This window comes from Aptenodytes patagonicus, chromosome 5, assembly GCF_965638725.1.
Source record: "Aptenodytes patagonicus chromosome 5, bAptPat1.pri.cur, whole genome shotgun sequence".
Lineage (NCBI taxonomy): Eukaryota > Metazoa > Chordata > Aves > Sphenisciformes > Spheniscidae > Aptenodytes > Aptenodytes patagonicus.
In genome coordinates, this window is record NC_134953.1 from 67,944,576 (window position 1) to 67,961,989 (window position 17,414).

General features: G+C 38.7%; 1 protein-coding gene across 1 annotated transcript in view; it reads left to right on the plus strand.

The window, feature by feature from the left end:
* TESK2 (testis associated actin remodelling kinase 2) overlaps nucleotides 1-17,414 on the plus strand; it is an 85,864-nt gene that overhangs the window by 27,501 nt on the left and 40,949 nt on the right. The window contains exons 3-4 of the mRNA XM_076340323.1: nucleotides 2,006-2,127; nucleotides 12,265-12,313. Coding sequence (XP_076196438.1) covers nucleotides 2,006-2,127; nucleotides 12,265-12,313 — 171 coding nt within the window. The remainder of the gene's footprint in view (nucleotides 1-2,005; nucleotides 2,128-12,264; nucleotides 12,314-17,414) is intronic.

Here is a 17,414-nt window from a genome sequence, read left to right on the forward strand (position 1 = left end):
ATGTATAACTAAAATATAGATTTTTAAAAGTCTGTATAGACATTGACCTGTCCAGCTTAGCTTGTTCATTCAAATTGGCTGGGTATGCAAAAGCTGCATAATTAAAAATTAATGAAAGCACACAATACACACAAGAAACCTGACAAGTAACAATAACCTCATCAACCTAACATGCAATCATCCCGCTTAAAACCAATAAGCATGCCAAACAGGCAAGACAGGTTACGTGCAGAAGGATTCTAGATTATTTTACAATGCACTAAAGCTGTAGTTCGACCAGTTTTATTTTAAAGCCAGTATTGCCACTGAAATGAGGAGCCCCATGCTTATGAACTTGCTGTTGGTTTTCAGTGCTGGTTTTTATATACTTCTCCACCTCCTTTCTCTGATCTTTCTTGCACTGGGATTACTGGGTGACTGTGGGTGAGGCAGCTGAGGAGCTCATGGGCGGGGGGGAAAGCAGGAGAAAAAGCATCTGTGGGCTATTTTTCTACTCACTCAGTTCCTCGATGTTGTTTACCACACTTAACTGTGGTGTTTCCAGTGGTACCCTATACTTCAAACTTGGATGGGAATAGGCAACTCGGAGGCGTTAAGCCAGGCACGCATCGGAAACATGATACCCTTTCCTCCTAGTACATCCCTGTGCTGAATTTACGGTGCTTTGTGTTTAGGTGAGAATGTTTAGCTGAAGTATGCCCCTTGTTCTTGAAGATACGGTGTGCAAATAAACCTTGAAAGTGGGTATCACTTGCTGCCTCAGACCTACCAGTGAGCCTCACCTCCAAAAAACATACCCAGCTTTCTTGTTGCATCTGCTTATCATGAGTTCAGCTGTTCTTTCTGTAACTCATGTATCACAGCTAAAGAAGCCTTTTATTGGAAAAGGTGAGCAGAGTCTCCTGGAATAAAAGGAGGCAGGCTGCCATTGTTTAAAATATAGGTAGTTTGTATGTACCTACATCATAATGTAGATTTCTATTTTAAATCAGAAAGCTGATGAGAGTCTTAAATTCTTGCATCACAGACTTTTCTAAACTTTTTCTAATCTCCGTAAACATGAATGAGTTTGCCATGGTGGTAGTTCAGTGCTTTGAGAAGTACACATTTTCTGTTTATGAGCTGCAGGTACTGATGTAGGAAGAAAATAATGGGAAAGCAATTTCCATGAATACTACTGATATGCATGTGGGAATGCCCAACTGCAAGGGCATTCTAAGGCTTGGCAAGTCTTGCACTATTGTGACAACTCCTTTCTGATAGTAGCACACATCTACATAACATTGGTCTGTTTGCTGATGACAAATAGGCTAGTTTGAGAGTATCAATTTAGAAATCATGCATTTCTGACTGGGGAAGGTAACTCTGAATGGTGTGCTGGTTCTGCGCAGTTGCTAGAGAAATCCTCTTTTTCATGCTGACACTCTGCAGCCACTACTGAACATCCTAGGCTAGGTAATACTGTGTCCAGTAACCTCTCTGCTTTGCAGCAGGGTTGGTATGAATGCTTTCTGTCCACTGAATGTACAATCTGGTTCGTGGTCTTGGTTCAGAAGTAAACATTGAATACCTCTGGACTCTGCCCTGTAGCTGCAACCAGCAGGTCCTCTCATAACACGTTCAGTGGAACAATGACACCAACCACTGCAGTGGGAAAAGAAGAGGGATATGGGTGGAACGAAGATGAGTTTCATAGGTCTTGGAGTAGGAAACTTTCTCTCCCTGGACAAGTAAGTGGCTTCCTTCACTTGTACTAAGAAGTTGATAATTTTTTTTTTTTCAACTTCGTAAGCTTTCTGTCATCACCAGTTGCAAGAGAAGAGCAAAATACCTTTTCACATTTGGGTAGTATGCGTATAGAAAGTCATCTGTGTGATAAAGACTACAGAAATCAGAGTATAGATCAAGTTGTTTGTCATGAAGGATCTCTAAGTTGTACTACAACATTACTGTTTTTTCAGTCTTGCATTTCATATCCTTACCATTTTTTGCTTGTATCCTATAGGTAAGGCACAGAACTTCAGACCAGGTAATGGCTTTGAAGATGAACACACTGAACAGCAACAGAGCAAACATGCTGAAAGAGGTTCAACTTATGAATAGACTCTCACATCCAAATATCTTAAGGTATACTGGCTTTTTTCTGAATCGTGTAGAGATCGGTTGTCTTTAGTAGAGCTTTCCTATTTCCAATTTTTATTTATTTATTTTTTATTATAGCTGTATCTGTTGTGAATGTGTTAGGATCAGCTTTTAATTTAATGGAAGAAGGGGAGGAGGAAAAAAAGACTTGAGGAAATTGAAAATCCACATGATTTTGGTATCTGGAATTTACCAGTAATGAGTAATTTATTTCAGAGAAAAACATGTTTTCACATTATAAATTTCTGATGAATCAGTAAAATGATATGAAGAGTGAAATTTGGCTTCTCTTAATGAATTTAAATTATTGCAAATTTAACACTATTCAAATAATCTATGGTTACTAATCTTGCAGATTAACAATGCCAAGTGCCATAGCTTCCTCATATTTTTAGGTCTGTTTTCTAGTTTTTAGCATTTCTTATTGTAATATTGCAAGGTGGGATAAGAGGGACTGAAGAAAAGAAGCTAGAGTTGAACTAATCCGATTCATCTGTTCTTGAAAGGGAAAAGGTAGTTCTTGCGTGGCAATAGATTACTGGATGCAAATGCAAAATGTTTCAATGTGTATCTTGTTATTCCTTGAATCTTTTCAGTCTTGGTTACTCTTTTATGATGATGTGACAAGCAATTAACATAATTAGCTGAAGCCATAACATTAAGAAGTTTAAAGGTGTGATGACAGTGCACCAAATAATTGGTTCTCCTAAACTGCTGTTGCACAGCTGGGATCCATTTTGATGGTCGCAGGCAGCATAGCTCTTTCTGAAAAGTTTTGGAGACAGTGAACTTTAAGTAAGTTAATTTCCTCTTCTTCACCAGACTGTTAAATAATACAGACATAGTACTGATTCCTAAAATCCTTTATAGCCAGCTTTTCTGATCCTTGAAATCCTGGCTCAGTCTTCATCAACTGATGTGTAACAATATTATCTTGTTTGTTTCCTTCAGTATTTTTAAGGAGGCATATCAGAAGCGTTTGGACTATCTGTAGGGAGCCTTCCATTAATTCATGCCTATTTTCTATTATTTTTTTTTTCTTAAAACCCCAAAAACCTGTGAACTTGGAGAATTTTTACTCATAGTAAACTGTATTGGTTTTATCACAGTATGTTTATTCAAGTGTTGTGGTAATCTGTCCCTAATTAGAATTCTTAGTCTGTTTTCTCTGCTTCAATGTGAGGTGAGTTCCCAGCAACTCCTCTGGCTCTTCTGTTTGTTTGTTTGTTTGGTTGGTTTTTTTTTTAAATGATGTCAGATATCTGGCTTTTTAGGTTTCAGGATCATTAATTGTTTCTTATATCTATCCACCGCTTCCTTTCCCTCAGAATCCTTAGATAAGCAGCGTATGATCCTGGGGACTGATACAGCTGCTTTTTTAGTAAGGTTTGTGCAAAGAATAACTTCATAGGATTGGCATTGTCAGAATCATGAAGTCAGTACACTTCATCAGGTTCTTATCAACTTTGTGTGGTTTGTAAATCTTATTTTAAAAAACATCTAGCTTTACAGCTCTGTTCAAAATAAAGTATTTAATTTGGGCTGGGGTGAGGGAAAGTAGGAAGGGGCTAGTTTGACAGGCAAAAAGCATTCAGTTGCAGCTTAACGTTACCCTGCCGCCCCTTGAATGGGGTTATACAGGTGTTACTGAGAACAAAAGTTACTGTGCTCAGTTCTGAGTAATTGCTGAAATTTAAATGTCTTATAATGTCTAAGAGATCATATCAATGATACGCTGGTCCCCTCTGGCCTTAGAGCCTATGAATAATTTGAAGTTAGTGGTGTTGCACAGATGGTCCTGAAGAAAGAACAATAATGTATTGATTTATGCATGAAGCAGAAAAAGAATTGCATTTTGTCTCCCAATTATTACACAGGATTGATAGAGAAATCTTTTTTTCTGTGTGTTCAACTAAGCAGTTATGAGTGAATACATAAGAAATAAATTACTTAAATAGAAATGGCTTATCTTTGCATAATTTGTTTTGAAGAATAAACTACACTTGCTTTATGAATTGCTTGATTTGAGGCTTCTTCAAAGAGAGTTGGTTCTCTGGTAAAAAATATTGCCTTTTTCTTATGTATTAGGTAAGTACCCTTGCTGCAGGGAGCAAGAATATTCCTACAGAAAATGCAAATGAGAAAACTGTATTTAGTTTTAATTTATTCTTTTATTCAATAACAATACACAGTAAAACTATTATTTTTCTTTCTGTAGCAAATAACTTGGTGGTTTTGTGCTAGTTGTGTCATTTTATTTTTGGTTTAAAATCACGTACTGCAGTGTTTCCATTCCCTTTATATCTGAGAGAAGATTTTGCCCTTTTTAAATGTTACCTGTCTATGTGTCTATATGTACCTGTATATGTACACACACATGCATGCAAACATCTGTATTTATGTTTCAGAAACCTATAAATCATTGGTGCTTCTACTAGTGTTGTAAAAATTAGTTTAGGACCTATTTCCTACTTTAGAAACACATTAAAAATAATATTTGATAATAATTTGCTTTTACAGCAAAGCGGTGAGAGGTGATAACATTGTGTTGCCAAGTAAGAGCAGCTGGAATAGTATTGCTGAGAGGTCACTAGAAAAATGTTCTATAACAATGTGTTCCTGCTGAAACATTTTCTGGGATTATTTTTGGAAATTTTAAGCTTGTATTAGTATTTAAAGGGAATGATCCTCTTCCAAGAACTTCTAATGTATAAATTCTCCTTTCCAGGGACTATGGGCTACCCCAGTTTGCTGTTAAATGTTATTTTCTTCACTTAATTTCTGTCCTTTGAAGTTCTTCCTCTATATTACTGAGTAAGCTGTTTTATCACTAGCATCAAGTTTAATTCTTTATTGATTAGTCACTGGATCTCCTCCACTTGCCTTGAAGGTGTACTCTGATTTTATGTAGTATATACATCTGAGCATCTTCATCTTCTGTAAGCTCTAGGATTACCTATTGTTAACTGTAAACAAGTTACTTTCCTTAGTGCTGATCTGTTGTTTGCCAATAATGATACTAGTGGATTCTTAGGCTGAAATGTTGAGGTCATGTGCAGTAGTTAATAGTTGCAGGTAGAGGGCTGTGACGTGCTCTGATATCAAATGGCTTGTAAAATTATGAAACTGGATAGATACTGGCTTTACAGCATCCAAAGTCTGCTCTCAACCTATTTCAACATGTGCAGTTCAGTCAGTTAATGTTTTAGAAAGTGAATGTCAGATTCAGCAATGATGCGTTTATTTTAGTATACTAAAATTGTCCCTAATCTGTGTGTGGTTATGTTTTTGAACATCCTGATGCTTTAGTACCTAAAATTTGTAATTAGAATCATAGAATCATAGAATAGTTTGGGTTGGAAGGGACCTCTAAAGGTCATCTAGTCCAACCCGCCTGCTGTGGGCAGGGACATCTTCAACCAGATCAGGTTGCTTGGAGCCCCGTCCAACCTGACCTTGAATGTTTCCAGGGATGGGGCATCCACCACCTCTCTGGGCAACCTGTGCCAGTGTTTCACCACCCTCAGTGTAAAAAATTTCTTCCTTATAGCTAGTCTAAATTTACCCCCGTTTAGTTTAAAGCCATTCCCCCTTGTTGTGTCGCAACAGGCCCTACTAAAAAGTTTGCCACCGTCTTTTTTATAAGCCCCCTTTAAGTACTGATAGGCTGCAATAAGGTCTCCCCGAAGCCTTCTCTTCTCCAGGCTGAACAACCCCAACTCTCTCAGCCTTTCTTCATAGGAGAGGTGTTCCATCCCCCTGATCATTTTTGTGACCCTCCTCTGGACCCGCTTCAACAGGTCCGTGTCTTTCTTATGCTGAGGGCTCCAGAGCTGGATGCAGTACTCCAGGTGGGGTCTCACCAGAGCAGAGTAGAGGGGCAGAATCCCCTCCCTCGACCTGCTGGCCACGCTTCTTTTGAATCAATGTTTTTGTCCTAGAACTCTTCCCTGGTTTATATGAACTAAGTAATATGGAAGAGAGAAGAGATTCCTCTTTGTAGTGTATTTGATAGCCAAAAATCATTGTTATCCTTTGGATGATTAAAAAACCCATCCCTTTGCCAGTTCTCCAAAATACATAGCAACTTTTTACAAGCTATCCATACTGATGGGCCCACAGTTAACTTCAAGATGTTATTGCAAAGATTCTTGTATTTTTGCCATTGATTGTACTGATGTGAATAATAAATATTGCTGACTATTTGAACCTGCTTTTGCTTCTGTGCTGTCCATATCAACTCATTTTCACAGTCACAGATGCCTTTTGAGGTTTTTATCCTAGTGTGCAGCCACCATTCTGGAGTGTGAGTTTGTCAGTACTTGCTGACTTTCTTCCGTTCCTTAGCTCGGTAGAGGTTACCTAGAGGTAGGCCTGTGTTCTTACCTTAGTGATACTTTTGTACTATTTTAGGAGCCGGAGTTGTGTCACTGTGGTTCAGTTTCCCTGCTTCTAATGCTTGGTGAAGTATCAGTCTGGTTATTTAGGCTTTAAAAATAACTTGCATTGCTGGGCATGGAGTGAAATGCTAACTTTAAATTTCCCCACTCGTTTCAGTATTTCTGTGCTCAAATTCTGCTCTTGGCCAGCTATGTAGATCCATCTTGATCAGAAGACTGATGTAAGTGAAGAGCTTTTCACTTACCAAGTCACCAGTAAGTATACCATCCTCATGGTAGCATCACAAAGATTCTAGTGGTCAAATATATACACATATATATAAAATATATATATTAAAAAATTCTAATAGATTTTCCATCAAGAAAATGAGAAACTGACCTTTAATAAAGGGATTATTTTGGCAAAAATGGAACCTCTTTGTGAGCTTGTTAAGGATATTTTGGAATAGAAGACTCCAGCTCTTGCAGCTACATTGGTATGACGGTAAAAAGTAAGGGGATTTAGAGGTTTGGGTTTTTTTTCTCCCTCCCTCTTGCTTCCTATTTCAATTAGCAGATGTGATTCCAGAGGCAGAATAGATTTTAACTGTAATGTAGTAACTTTTTGTTCAGTTACTGATCGTAAGAAACTATGTATGAAAGATCTGCTTTTTTGGTTTTGCTTTTTTCCCCAGGGACCAGGTTAGGGACATTTTAGGAGTGGATGGGGCAGAAGCAGACTAATGGTGTTCATGGAGTGCTCTGCTCTGTTTCTGCCATCAACCCCATCTCATATCATCTCCTATCTCCACCTCACTCCCGCATGCAAGCTAAACATGGAGGCCTAAAATGCTTTTCTGCCTCTGATCTACACTTCTACTTGCCGTGGGTGTGGGACGTGCTGGCTTTATCCCATCTTCCCTCAAAACAGATGGTAAGAGCAGGACTGGAAAAGTGAGCTGGGGTTCTGGTTTGCACCATGTGATGTTTACTATAGCCACTTTAATGCAGGTTGGCTGATACACGGTAAGACTATAATTGCTGGGGTTAGGGGAACCAGAGGTTTGGAGCATTTCTTCACTTCCTTGCTAGCTTGTGTCCCATTTAAAGCTCAGTGCTGTTCAAGGCTTGGGTTAGATCTGGTATCAGGGTTATGAAAGGTCTGGTGAATGCTTGTAAATGTTTTTCACTGCTTTGCTGCTTCTCTAAATGCTGACGTGCTGCCATAGTAATGAGTTTTTACCCAAATCAAAGTAAGAAAATAGGGCTGGAAAGGACTCAAGAAATCTCTGTCCTTGTGTCCTAGGCTGCGAGCCTTAGGGCTGCAGCCTGAGAGAACTGATACCTTTTGATTCTGGTAATGTCTTACAGGTGTGTTTTTCTCTTTTTCACAAGTGAAGTGGTATGCTAACACAGATTCTCCATCTCCTGTGCTGTCTCTTAAATTAGTGTTTCTTCCAATTTTGAGATAGAATTTCAGTCTTTAATATCACTACTGTTTGCATGAAAAAGTATTTATTTGATCTGTACCTTGGGGACTTAATTTAAAACATTCTGTACACAGAAAGCCTTAGCTCATGTCTTAAGTGCTCTCATAGGAGTGCTTGGAGATATTGCTGCATGTTTGGGAGTGAGCGTGCAGGCAGATTGACTTATTGATGAAATCCACCTTCTTGTGTGCGTGCACACACACACCAATAAGCAAGCAGTGTGCATATTACATCAACTTCTTTCAAGGAGAATTTTATTTAATCTAATTTCAGACAAATCTAGCACCCTGGGAACACAATACCAACTTTTTTTGTGTGTGCAGTTTTCTCCTGTCAAACCTTCCTTTTTGTGAAATGCCTTGTGATTGACTTTGTTACAATAGGCAGAAGGATGGCTTTTGTCTTTTAACATCCTTTGTCCTGTATTGAACAGTGCTTTAACAGAAAAGAAAAATACTTTTACTTCTCTCTGTGTAATGTAGTTATCAAAAAGGAGTATTTTAGAAATGCCGTGCCCAAGACAGCAGAAGAGAGGCTGTATGTGTTGTGTATAATGTTACAGAAGGGATAGATGAAGTGCCTTACCTCTATGTCTTGAATCAAAATGCAAGTGTAGAAAACTTTAAAATACATTTTTAATCTAGCATGGTGCCTAAAACTTTAAGGAAGGTCTTAATGCAGACATAATGTTCTTACCCACTCTATAAGTTCTCCAACAGTCAGTGCAATGAAATAAGCATCTGTGTTTTGACCTTGTTTCTCTTTGTGTTACTGAGCTCATATGAGAGACTTTTGCATTGGTGTGTTTGGTTTGTTTTTTATTTTTAATGTTATCAAACTGCTGAATTTTCTTACAGAAGTGGTAGATTTCAGAGGGCATCAATTTATTATGTCGGACTCTAGCTGCCCCAGGTTTATCCACAGAACAGGAACATGTCCCAGTGAAGTTCTTTTAATGGGAAGCCTGTGTTCAATGTCTAGATGTCCACAGTGGCTGTATAATCTGGATATTAGTTTTACTTGATTTATCAAGGAGACAAAGATTGCAGGCTGAGGCTACAGTTCTTAGTCTTCCCCTTCCTGTCTGGAATTTTCTCCCTTGCAGTCAGACTGAACTGAAAGCAGTTTGGGTAACTGCTGTTAACAGACTAAGAAATATCCAGAGTACCTTCTCTTGCTCTTGTCTAGGAGGGCAGGTATTCCAGATTGATTGAGGAATAACCTGGTTTATGGAAAGATACTTCCAACATCTGAACATCGCTGACATTTGTTAGAAAGCATTTTGTGGTGGAAATGTGCTGCGCTGTATTTAGTAGGGTGGACTCAAATAGCATCCTTCATATTTGCAGCTTCTGGGGAAACTTTTCCAACCACTAGTTATGATTTTGGAAGTGCTTCAGCTTTCCTGATAAGACCAGATACAGTGTCTTGAAAATAAACTTCCTTAAATCTGCAAATGGTCTCCTGTTGATGACTGGCTCATTGAAGCTTCTTCCAACTAGAAATGCTTATAGGAAGTGTAACCTTTGGCTGACAAGACATTCTGCTGAAGTTCACCTACAAGCACATTTTGGCTCTGGAGACAGTGCGTCTAGCCAACAGGAATAATCTCAGCTGTACTGGGCCAGCATGTCAGCTTCCTATCCACAGAACTTGGAATCTCATCTGGGGCAATCTCAGAAATTGAAATCTTATGTTAAGTCTCGCTTGGTAATTGCATTTCCTGGTAGCAGCTGTGTGTATTATCTTTTAGTGAAAATGCTTTCCAACAGTGTTTTGTAGCGGTACTTGGCTTAACCAAGAGGCTTATTATTACTTGATGCAGCAGCTAAGAAGAATTTTTCCAGGAATTTGGATCATTAGAGGTCTGTTCTATCAATCTATTTTCCAGAGTCTGAAAACTGAGATTTTTGACACAAAGTTTAAATGGTTTCAGTATGTTGCTTGTAAACTCATTAATTCTGTCTTTATCAGTGTATCTGGTTTCTCTTTTCCTGGGTAATAACTTCTAAATATGTGGGGTTTATAAATGTGTCTTTATGTCCCGCTTTTTTCCATGAGATCATGATATTGAGCTTTGTTTTTAATTTCTGATTTAAAGTTAGAAATGTATGTGTGTTTCCCAGCAGAAACCCTAAACGTTGACGAATTTTTGAACTCTTACTCTTGGTAACTTGAGCCAGTGTGTCGTTTCTGCCATTAAGTGTAGGTTCACAAAGGGAATGAATATGTTTCCATTGAGACTTCCCTTGACCAAAACAGGTTGGCAGAAAAAGCTAAGTTCTACCATTCTTTGGGTGACGGTGATGTTTTTCCTGTTTGGTAAAGATGAGACAAATTTAATTTTGCCAAAATTTTGATAAATTCTTAATTGCAGTCATATTTTAGAATTAAGTCAAATACAATGAATTCCTAATTTGAAAGTAATGTAATACACCTTTACAAAGGAAGAGTTGATATATAGATGAAAACATTATTATTTTTAATTACTTAGCCTCAGTTTTTGTTGAATGAAAATACCGCAGTACTGGGTTAACCTTGTGTCATTAGCATGTTTCATAAAAGAGAAAATAATACTTTCAAAAGTTGTCCAGTAGCGGAACTGATATCTTGGATTTTTTTTTTCCCATTTTTGCTTGTGAATAAAGCTATTAACACCATGCCCGATAGCTCTGGAGACTTTCAGAATGCATTAAGGGAGAAACACATTTCTGCTCTGGAGGAGTCTGGATTTCTTAGTCTCAGGAAACTTAATTTGTCAACTTGTTTACAAAATTGTTCATATGCAATTGCTGTATGAAGTGAAACTCAGAAACAGCAATGTTTTGAGTAGATGGTGTATCTAAAAGAACCCTTCTTCCCTTTCCCTTGAATACCTGGTCATGCCCTATTGTTCTGCATTAAACAAGAGGAATGGGATTTTCACTGTCTCTCAAATTAAAATTTGCATATTTAATTCAGGGAATATTATTTGAGGTGAGAGCAGGCAATAGACGTTCAAGTACAAGTCCTGCTTCTTCTTTGGTTATAAAAACAGATTTCCACAGCTCAGCTTATGCAAAGGACCTTACCTGTATTATTTTTCTTTGGCTGCTTGTAATTTACCAGTCAGCTGTTAGACAAGAGAACAGTGAGGATCATTCATTTCTTCAAAAGCAGCTTAGCTGAACTAGTACTACATGTGTCTTGCATCATTTTGTTTTTAAATTCGGAAGTGTTTGAGGATATAAAAGGTCCTTTTCCTTCAAATTGTTCTCCACAAGATTCCCCTATCACATTTAATGCAATCATGCATTTCTACCCCTTGCTTGCAAAGTGGAAATTTCTGAACATTGTGGAAATGCCAGACAATGTGTTTTTGCTTGTTGAGACCAAAATCTAAATGATAAAACTGACAGTTAGTCTAAAAAGAACCAATACTTCAACTGTGCAGGGAGGGCTCTGAAGTGCATACAATTTAAGTTTTACAGAACTTTCTCATGGGAGATGTTTACCGTTAATACTAATTTGCATTTTGTCACTTTTAAGTTCAGCTTGTATGGTGGTAAAAATGAGCTTTCAGTTGTTCCTCGTATGTTAAATGTATGGCACATTCTCTATCGCCTTCCAGAAAAATCAAGGGTGACAGTCATTACTATTAACAGCAGGAGTCTGAACCCTGTGCAGTGTAGGTAACTTTTTTTGTGGAATATGTGTATACTGGATACTATCAAAACTTGCTTCAATCCAAGTGTTGGAAATAGGGGCTTGGGGAGGGGAAGTACACTGCACGTATGTGCCCTCATATTCCTGAGTGGTTAGGAATGGGTTAGGAAGAAACATCTTTATGCTTAAGCAGCAAAATGCAAAGGGAAGTAATTTGCTATTTATGCAGACCAACAGTGGATTACTTGGCTTAAACTTCCTTAAAACAGAACTCTGAGACTGTTCCTTTCTGCGTAAATCATTATATGCTGGCCTTTGCTTATAGTCAAATTAGTAACTTTCCATCTTGAGTTTGAGCTGTCTCCTGTGCTCGCTTGGAAATGCTAATTCAAATTACATTATAGTGTAGACACATGATTTTGTTTTGTGCTGAGATGTTTAAATAATCAACCTTGAGGTCTGCAGTATCTGTGAGGCTGAATTTTTTCATTTTCCTTCTTTCTTGGCATATCCAGTACTTCTTACTATCTTAGTTTCTTTAAAGAAAAAAAAAAAAGAAGAGGGGGGGAAAAAAGCCCAAACCACTTTTCTTTTCTTGTTTCTTGTAGGTTTATGGGTGTCTGTGTGCATCAAGGACAGCTGCACGCACTTACTGAGGTAAGACTATTTCATGATATACATACTCAATATGAAACAGTTCTCAGGCCAGGTTCTGCAACTGCTGTTTACCTTGAGTGATAGTTTCTTTTATGGTGACTAGTGAGTTAATCACATGCTACTTGCTACACAGTGGGAAGACTGCAGAATCAGGCCTCAGAACTGTACTTTGCTCATAGCCCTTGTATGTTTTTTCTCATCAGAAGTGCTTATTAGGATGAAAAAAAATCACAGTAGGAACATAAAATTTCAGTGATAATATTCTAAATGAGAGATGTGGATTACTGTTGAGCTGCCCCTAAATATTATTTGTTTCAGTGACATTGCATTGTATTTAAGCCTTATTTATACTCCAGATGTATGTACGTTTCACAGGTGAATCAGGGATGTTTCAGCTGGGTGATATTAGTGTATTCAGTCCCTACCACTTTCTTATTTGGAATAACATCAAGATTACAGCTTAATCTGGGTCCCATAAAAAGGAATTATTCCATTGCCCATATACCCTGGCCAAGATCTAGGTATCAAATGAGAAACTGAAGTTTCCGTTCATGTGAGTCTTCCCACCAAGTCTTACTGGGTTGTATGTTTAATCCCCTTGTAAACTGCTCAGGAAAAACAAGAAGGGAGTATTCTCTTGTTAGGAATAGCGTTGCCTGTTTTGAGTCAAAATCAATAAAATCTTTTTCCTGCTGTTTTAGTTTGAATACAGATTGAGGGGAAACTCATGTTTTGTAAAGTTAATGTTTCTTATTTACTTCTATTTTGTAGGAACTGCTCAATTAAAAGATTAACCCTTTCCCACCCCACCCCCCAAAGACAAGTATGTTATTAATTAGCAATTAAAACAGGTTCCTGGTATGCTTGCCAAGAACTACTGTAAAATGAGAAGATGGGATAGCTGTATGCCAATTATCAGGACACGTGTGGCCATCACTTTCTGTAACTTTCATATGCAGCTCTGAGGCAAAAATGCATATATGTGGGCACATATATACATTTCTTCACCTTCTGGGGTGACAATTCTGCAATTCTAGTTCTAGCTGCTATTAGAGTGATGCACACTAGTTGACAGTGACCGTATTTCTAGTGTAAGAGCAAAGGTAAAGACACTTCCAGAAATTTCAAGATACAGCACATGTGAGGGGTCCTTTGATATGAGAGGGACAGTTTATTTGATCTTTTCCTTCCCTCCCCCCGTGCTTAGTAGAGGAAACGTTTCTGAGATTTGGCATTAGATGGCTGATCAAGTCCTTCAGGCAGGCTTTGCTAACATTATTGCCAATTTCTTTTGGACCTCTGATCAATTAAAACAGGGAGGTTTCAGGCCCTTCCACTCACTAAACACGTCCTAGAAGAGGTGGAGCTTCCTAACGCTTTGTTGTACTAAATCTTGGCAGATCTTCCTCAGTGTGTTTTTTTGGTTTTGTTTGTTTGTTTGTTTTTTTCCCCTGTTCATCTCAGTTGCTTGCCATTTAAATGTCCCTCCCCACCCAGAAAGCCAAGAATATGAAACCAGCACAGATGCTTCCTCATGGAGAGCTAACTTTGTAGCTGCTTGCTTTGTTCAGCTATTTTTGAGTTCTTGGCAAGCAAATAAATCTAAGAAAGACTTCAAAGAATAACTTTTTATAGTTATAATTTAGAATAACAGAAGAGATTCCTGAAACATCTTGAGACCAAAGAGGAAAAGTTTTAGGCTGAAGAAGGTTGCTGCAAAATTTTGTGAAACAGAATAGCTTTAGTGACACATTATAAAAGTACATGTAGTGATCACTGCTTTTCTTATGTGGACCAAGGTGGACATTTAATGCCTTCAATAGGAAAAAAACACGACCGAAGGCCATCATAAGTTGATGTTGTAGGGAATCCACACACAATTTTGTCCAATACAGTAGTTGCGCTTTGGTTTTACAGAGCTTTTAAAAGTTAAGAGCTGCGTATGTTCCAAGTGGTGGAATTAGTTGTGTTTTCTGGCAACAGTAGTGGCATTTTTCATCTTGAAGTGTGTGTAGAGTAGTGTGTAGAGTTGAGTTCTGAAGACTTCTGGAGGTTAGAGAAGGGGGCTGAAATGGCTAGCTGAAGGAATTATTAGTAAGACGGACATGGTGAATCACCAGTTCAAATATAGCCCAGGAGGATAAACAAATCAGCCACTGTCTCGTGGCTTTTTTCAGCTTATGGTCCAAAAAGGTGGTCTCTCAGCTTCCAGTGCTCAACATAATTGATACTAGCCTGATGCTACTAGCACTTAGAGAACTTCTGCCAGGGTTTCACTTCTTTGGAGATGAAACTGTTGATTCAGAGGCCCATTGCTCAATAGGTGTCCGAGTCACTGCAAGGAGAATGCTCTCTTGCACTAGCCTATGCTGGACCTGTTCTGTAAGGAGCTTAATTACCCCTTCTTGTGTTTTGAGAGTACAGTTAATGATATGCCTAAGTAGAAGGGATACAGCATCACTTAGAGCTTATGTCTGAGGGTGCGATGGGAAATCATGTTTATTTATATGTATATGTTTCCATGACAGAAGAAGTTGAGAACTTGTGGGAAATGTTCGGTGAATGGATTTAGACAACTTGTGCTTAATAGCCTCCTGTGCTATTAACAGGCAGGGCAATAACCACAAATGGTGTTAGAGGAGCCTTGAGGATTTTATAAGCCTGTTAAAGGGCTATATTAGTAATATACAGCACTTTGTTATTGGAAGGCAGAGTCTGAAGTGTTACAGATTTCTTTTCTTGCATGTTTGAACACACGGGAGGCTAAAAACAGTGGGTCATGCAGAGTAGGTTTTTTGCTTGAGGAAGGTGTTGATCGTATGTAGGCCTTGGGTTTTTCCCTTTTGGCAGCATTTTACATTGTTTTAATTGTCCTCTCTCAAGTGGCTTTTGTTTTTAAAACTGTTGGGCAAGAAGCAGTTTCTGTTTATTTTGGTTTGTTTTTTTCAAAATAAGAATGGAATTGTTTAATTATAGACTGCGCTAGGACTTTGGCCTTGTTCTGAATCCGCGGTCTTATCAGTTTTGAAAATCCAATATTGTTTTCAAAGTTCAATGTAAGCCAGAAGCTATGGCATATGCCTCTTCTGAAGTAGTTCAGTATCTATCCTTAGAGTCATAGAATGGCTTAGGCTGGCAGGGACCTCTATCCTTGCAAGCACATAGTTAAACATTTCAGGTAAGTGAAGTAGTTTTAATGGGTGTACCACTCAGATGAGTTGGTGCCACTAACTTTGAGCTGATGGGCACAGATTTGCTGTGCTCATTTTCTGTAAAACCAGGAACTGGGTATTCCTTTCTCAGTATTCAGCTCTAATTTGTAGCTAGTGGTTTGTTTCTGTAGCTACAAGAATCTGCAGGGCTTCCTGCTGTACTTGCATGCCTCTCCAGCCTAATTTCAGACTCTCCGTCAAGCCTGTCTCTTTTCCGGCCACCTTCCTAATCTGACAACTCTCTATTTGCTTCCATTTCTTAATTTGCTGGCACACAGCATCCTCAGACTTGGAGAAACTTGCATACTAGTACAGGCTCTGGTGTCAGTTAGCATGAGATGCTGCTGAGCATTCAGAAACCAGATCTGAGCCGCTGCCAGGAGGTTAGCAGACAGCATGCGCTCCAGGGGGACGTGAAGCTGTGAGCCAGTTAGTGTGGAGCAGCCATGGATTAATAGCAGTAGCGTACAATCTTATCCCATACACATTTACCATGGAATGGATGCATCAGCAAGCACCCATTTTAGATAGGAGGCAAACAAATTTATTTGTGCTTTGCAGGTTCTATAGGCCTGTGCTATTACACTGAGGCAGATAACATACATACAGTCTAGTATATAAAAGCCACTTAATACCTTTTTGCGGATCTTAAATTATTTGTTGTACTCTGTTAAGCAGGTTTATCTGAATTTCTAAGAGGGAGGTCAGGCTAAAATGCTGTTATAATTAGATGTGTATATATATGCACAGAACGAGTCATACAGCTTGATAATTCCTTCTTGAAGGAAATGAAAACCCTGACAGCTGTGTGTATAGAAGATGAGGAAGGGAGAGTTATTATGTGTTGATTGGCATATCTTGAAATTGCAGTGCTTCACAGACAACAGCTAGTTGTTACAACAGAAGTTTTATGGCTATTAATTCATACTGGATGATAGTAAAAAAGAGCACAAATGCTCTACTGCCACAATCTGAAGCTGTAGCTTTACTTGCTCAGTGTGGGATCTGACAGGCATTGGAGCTTTCTCAGGCAGAGAACAGGGCTGTTGCAGTGTGATAGGAACATTTGGTCTGTAATGGAGGGGTGGACAGTATTGATCCAGCCAGCAGCTGGATCTGCTGTCTGCCTGACATGCCTCTCCTGCAGTCTTTCAGTCTTTCTCCTTGCTGGTATACTACCTAGTCAGTCCGTCTGATTCCATCCCAAGTATCTGGTGTGGTATCAGATGTTTCATGGGTCTAAGAGTATATTTGGGCAGCCTTGGGTTTAAGGTGCTATATACGTGGCATTGGAACAATAGTGAGATAACTGTAAGGGGTGAGCCAGCCTTTCTGTGCACCTGGCTCCTCCAGTGCATCCCATTCGGTGAGTTCTCCTTATCAGCGAGCGGCCTCATGTACTGCACCTTACAGGTGCTGTGTGCAGGGGTGCATGAAAGTGCCTTGAAGTCTAAAATGTTTCCTGGGTGCTCAGAGTGGTGTTGTCTGCAATAATGCATGCTGGCAATGTATAGTATGGACAAGAAGTTTAATGCAGATGTATGTGGCAGAAAGTGCTGTAAGAAAAATATTGACTGCTGCTTTAACTTTTTTTTTTAAGAGAATCCACAGAATTCTTTGAACTCGCGCACATTTTCAGTTCAATTAATTTTTTTTATAGCTGTGTCATAAACCCCAGGAAAAAATTTACTACGGAAATTCTTCCAGACATGTTAATTTTTATCTTGGGCAAGATAACTGCTATTGGACAATTTTGACATGTTGCACCGTAATAGCTTACTGAATTTGACACTGCTGTTTTTACCATCAACCACAATTCATTGTTTTGAGACAAGAATGCTGTTATGTAGCAGTTTGGAAACGACTTTTTTTTTTTTCCCTTCCTTCCT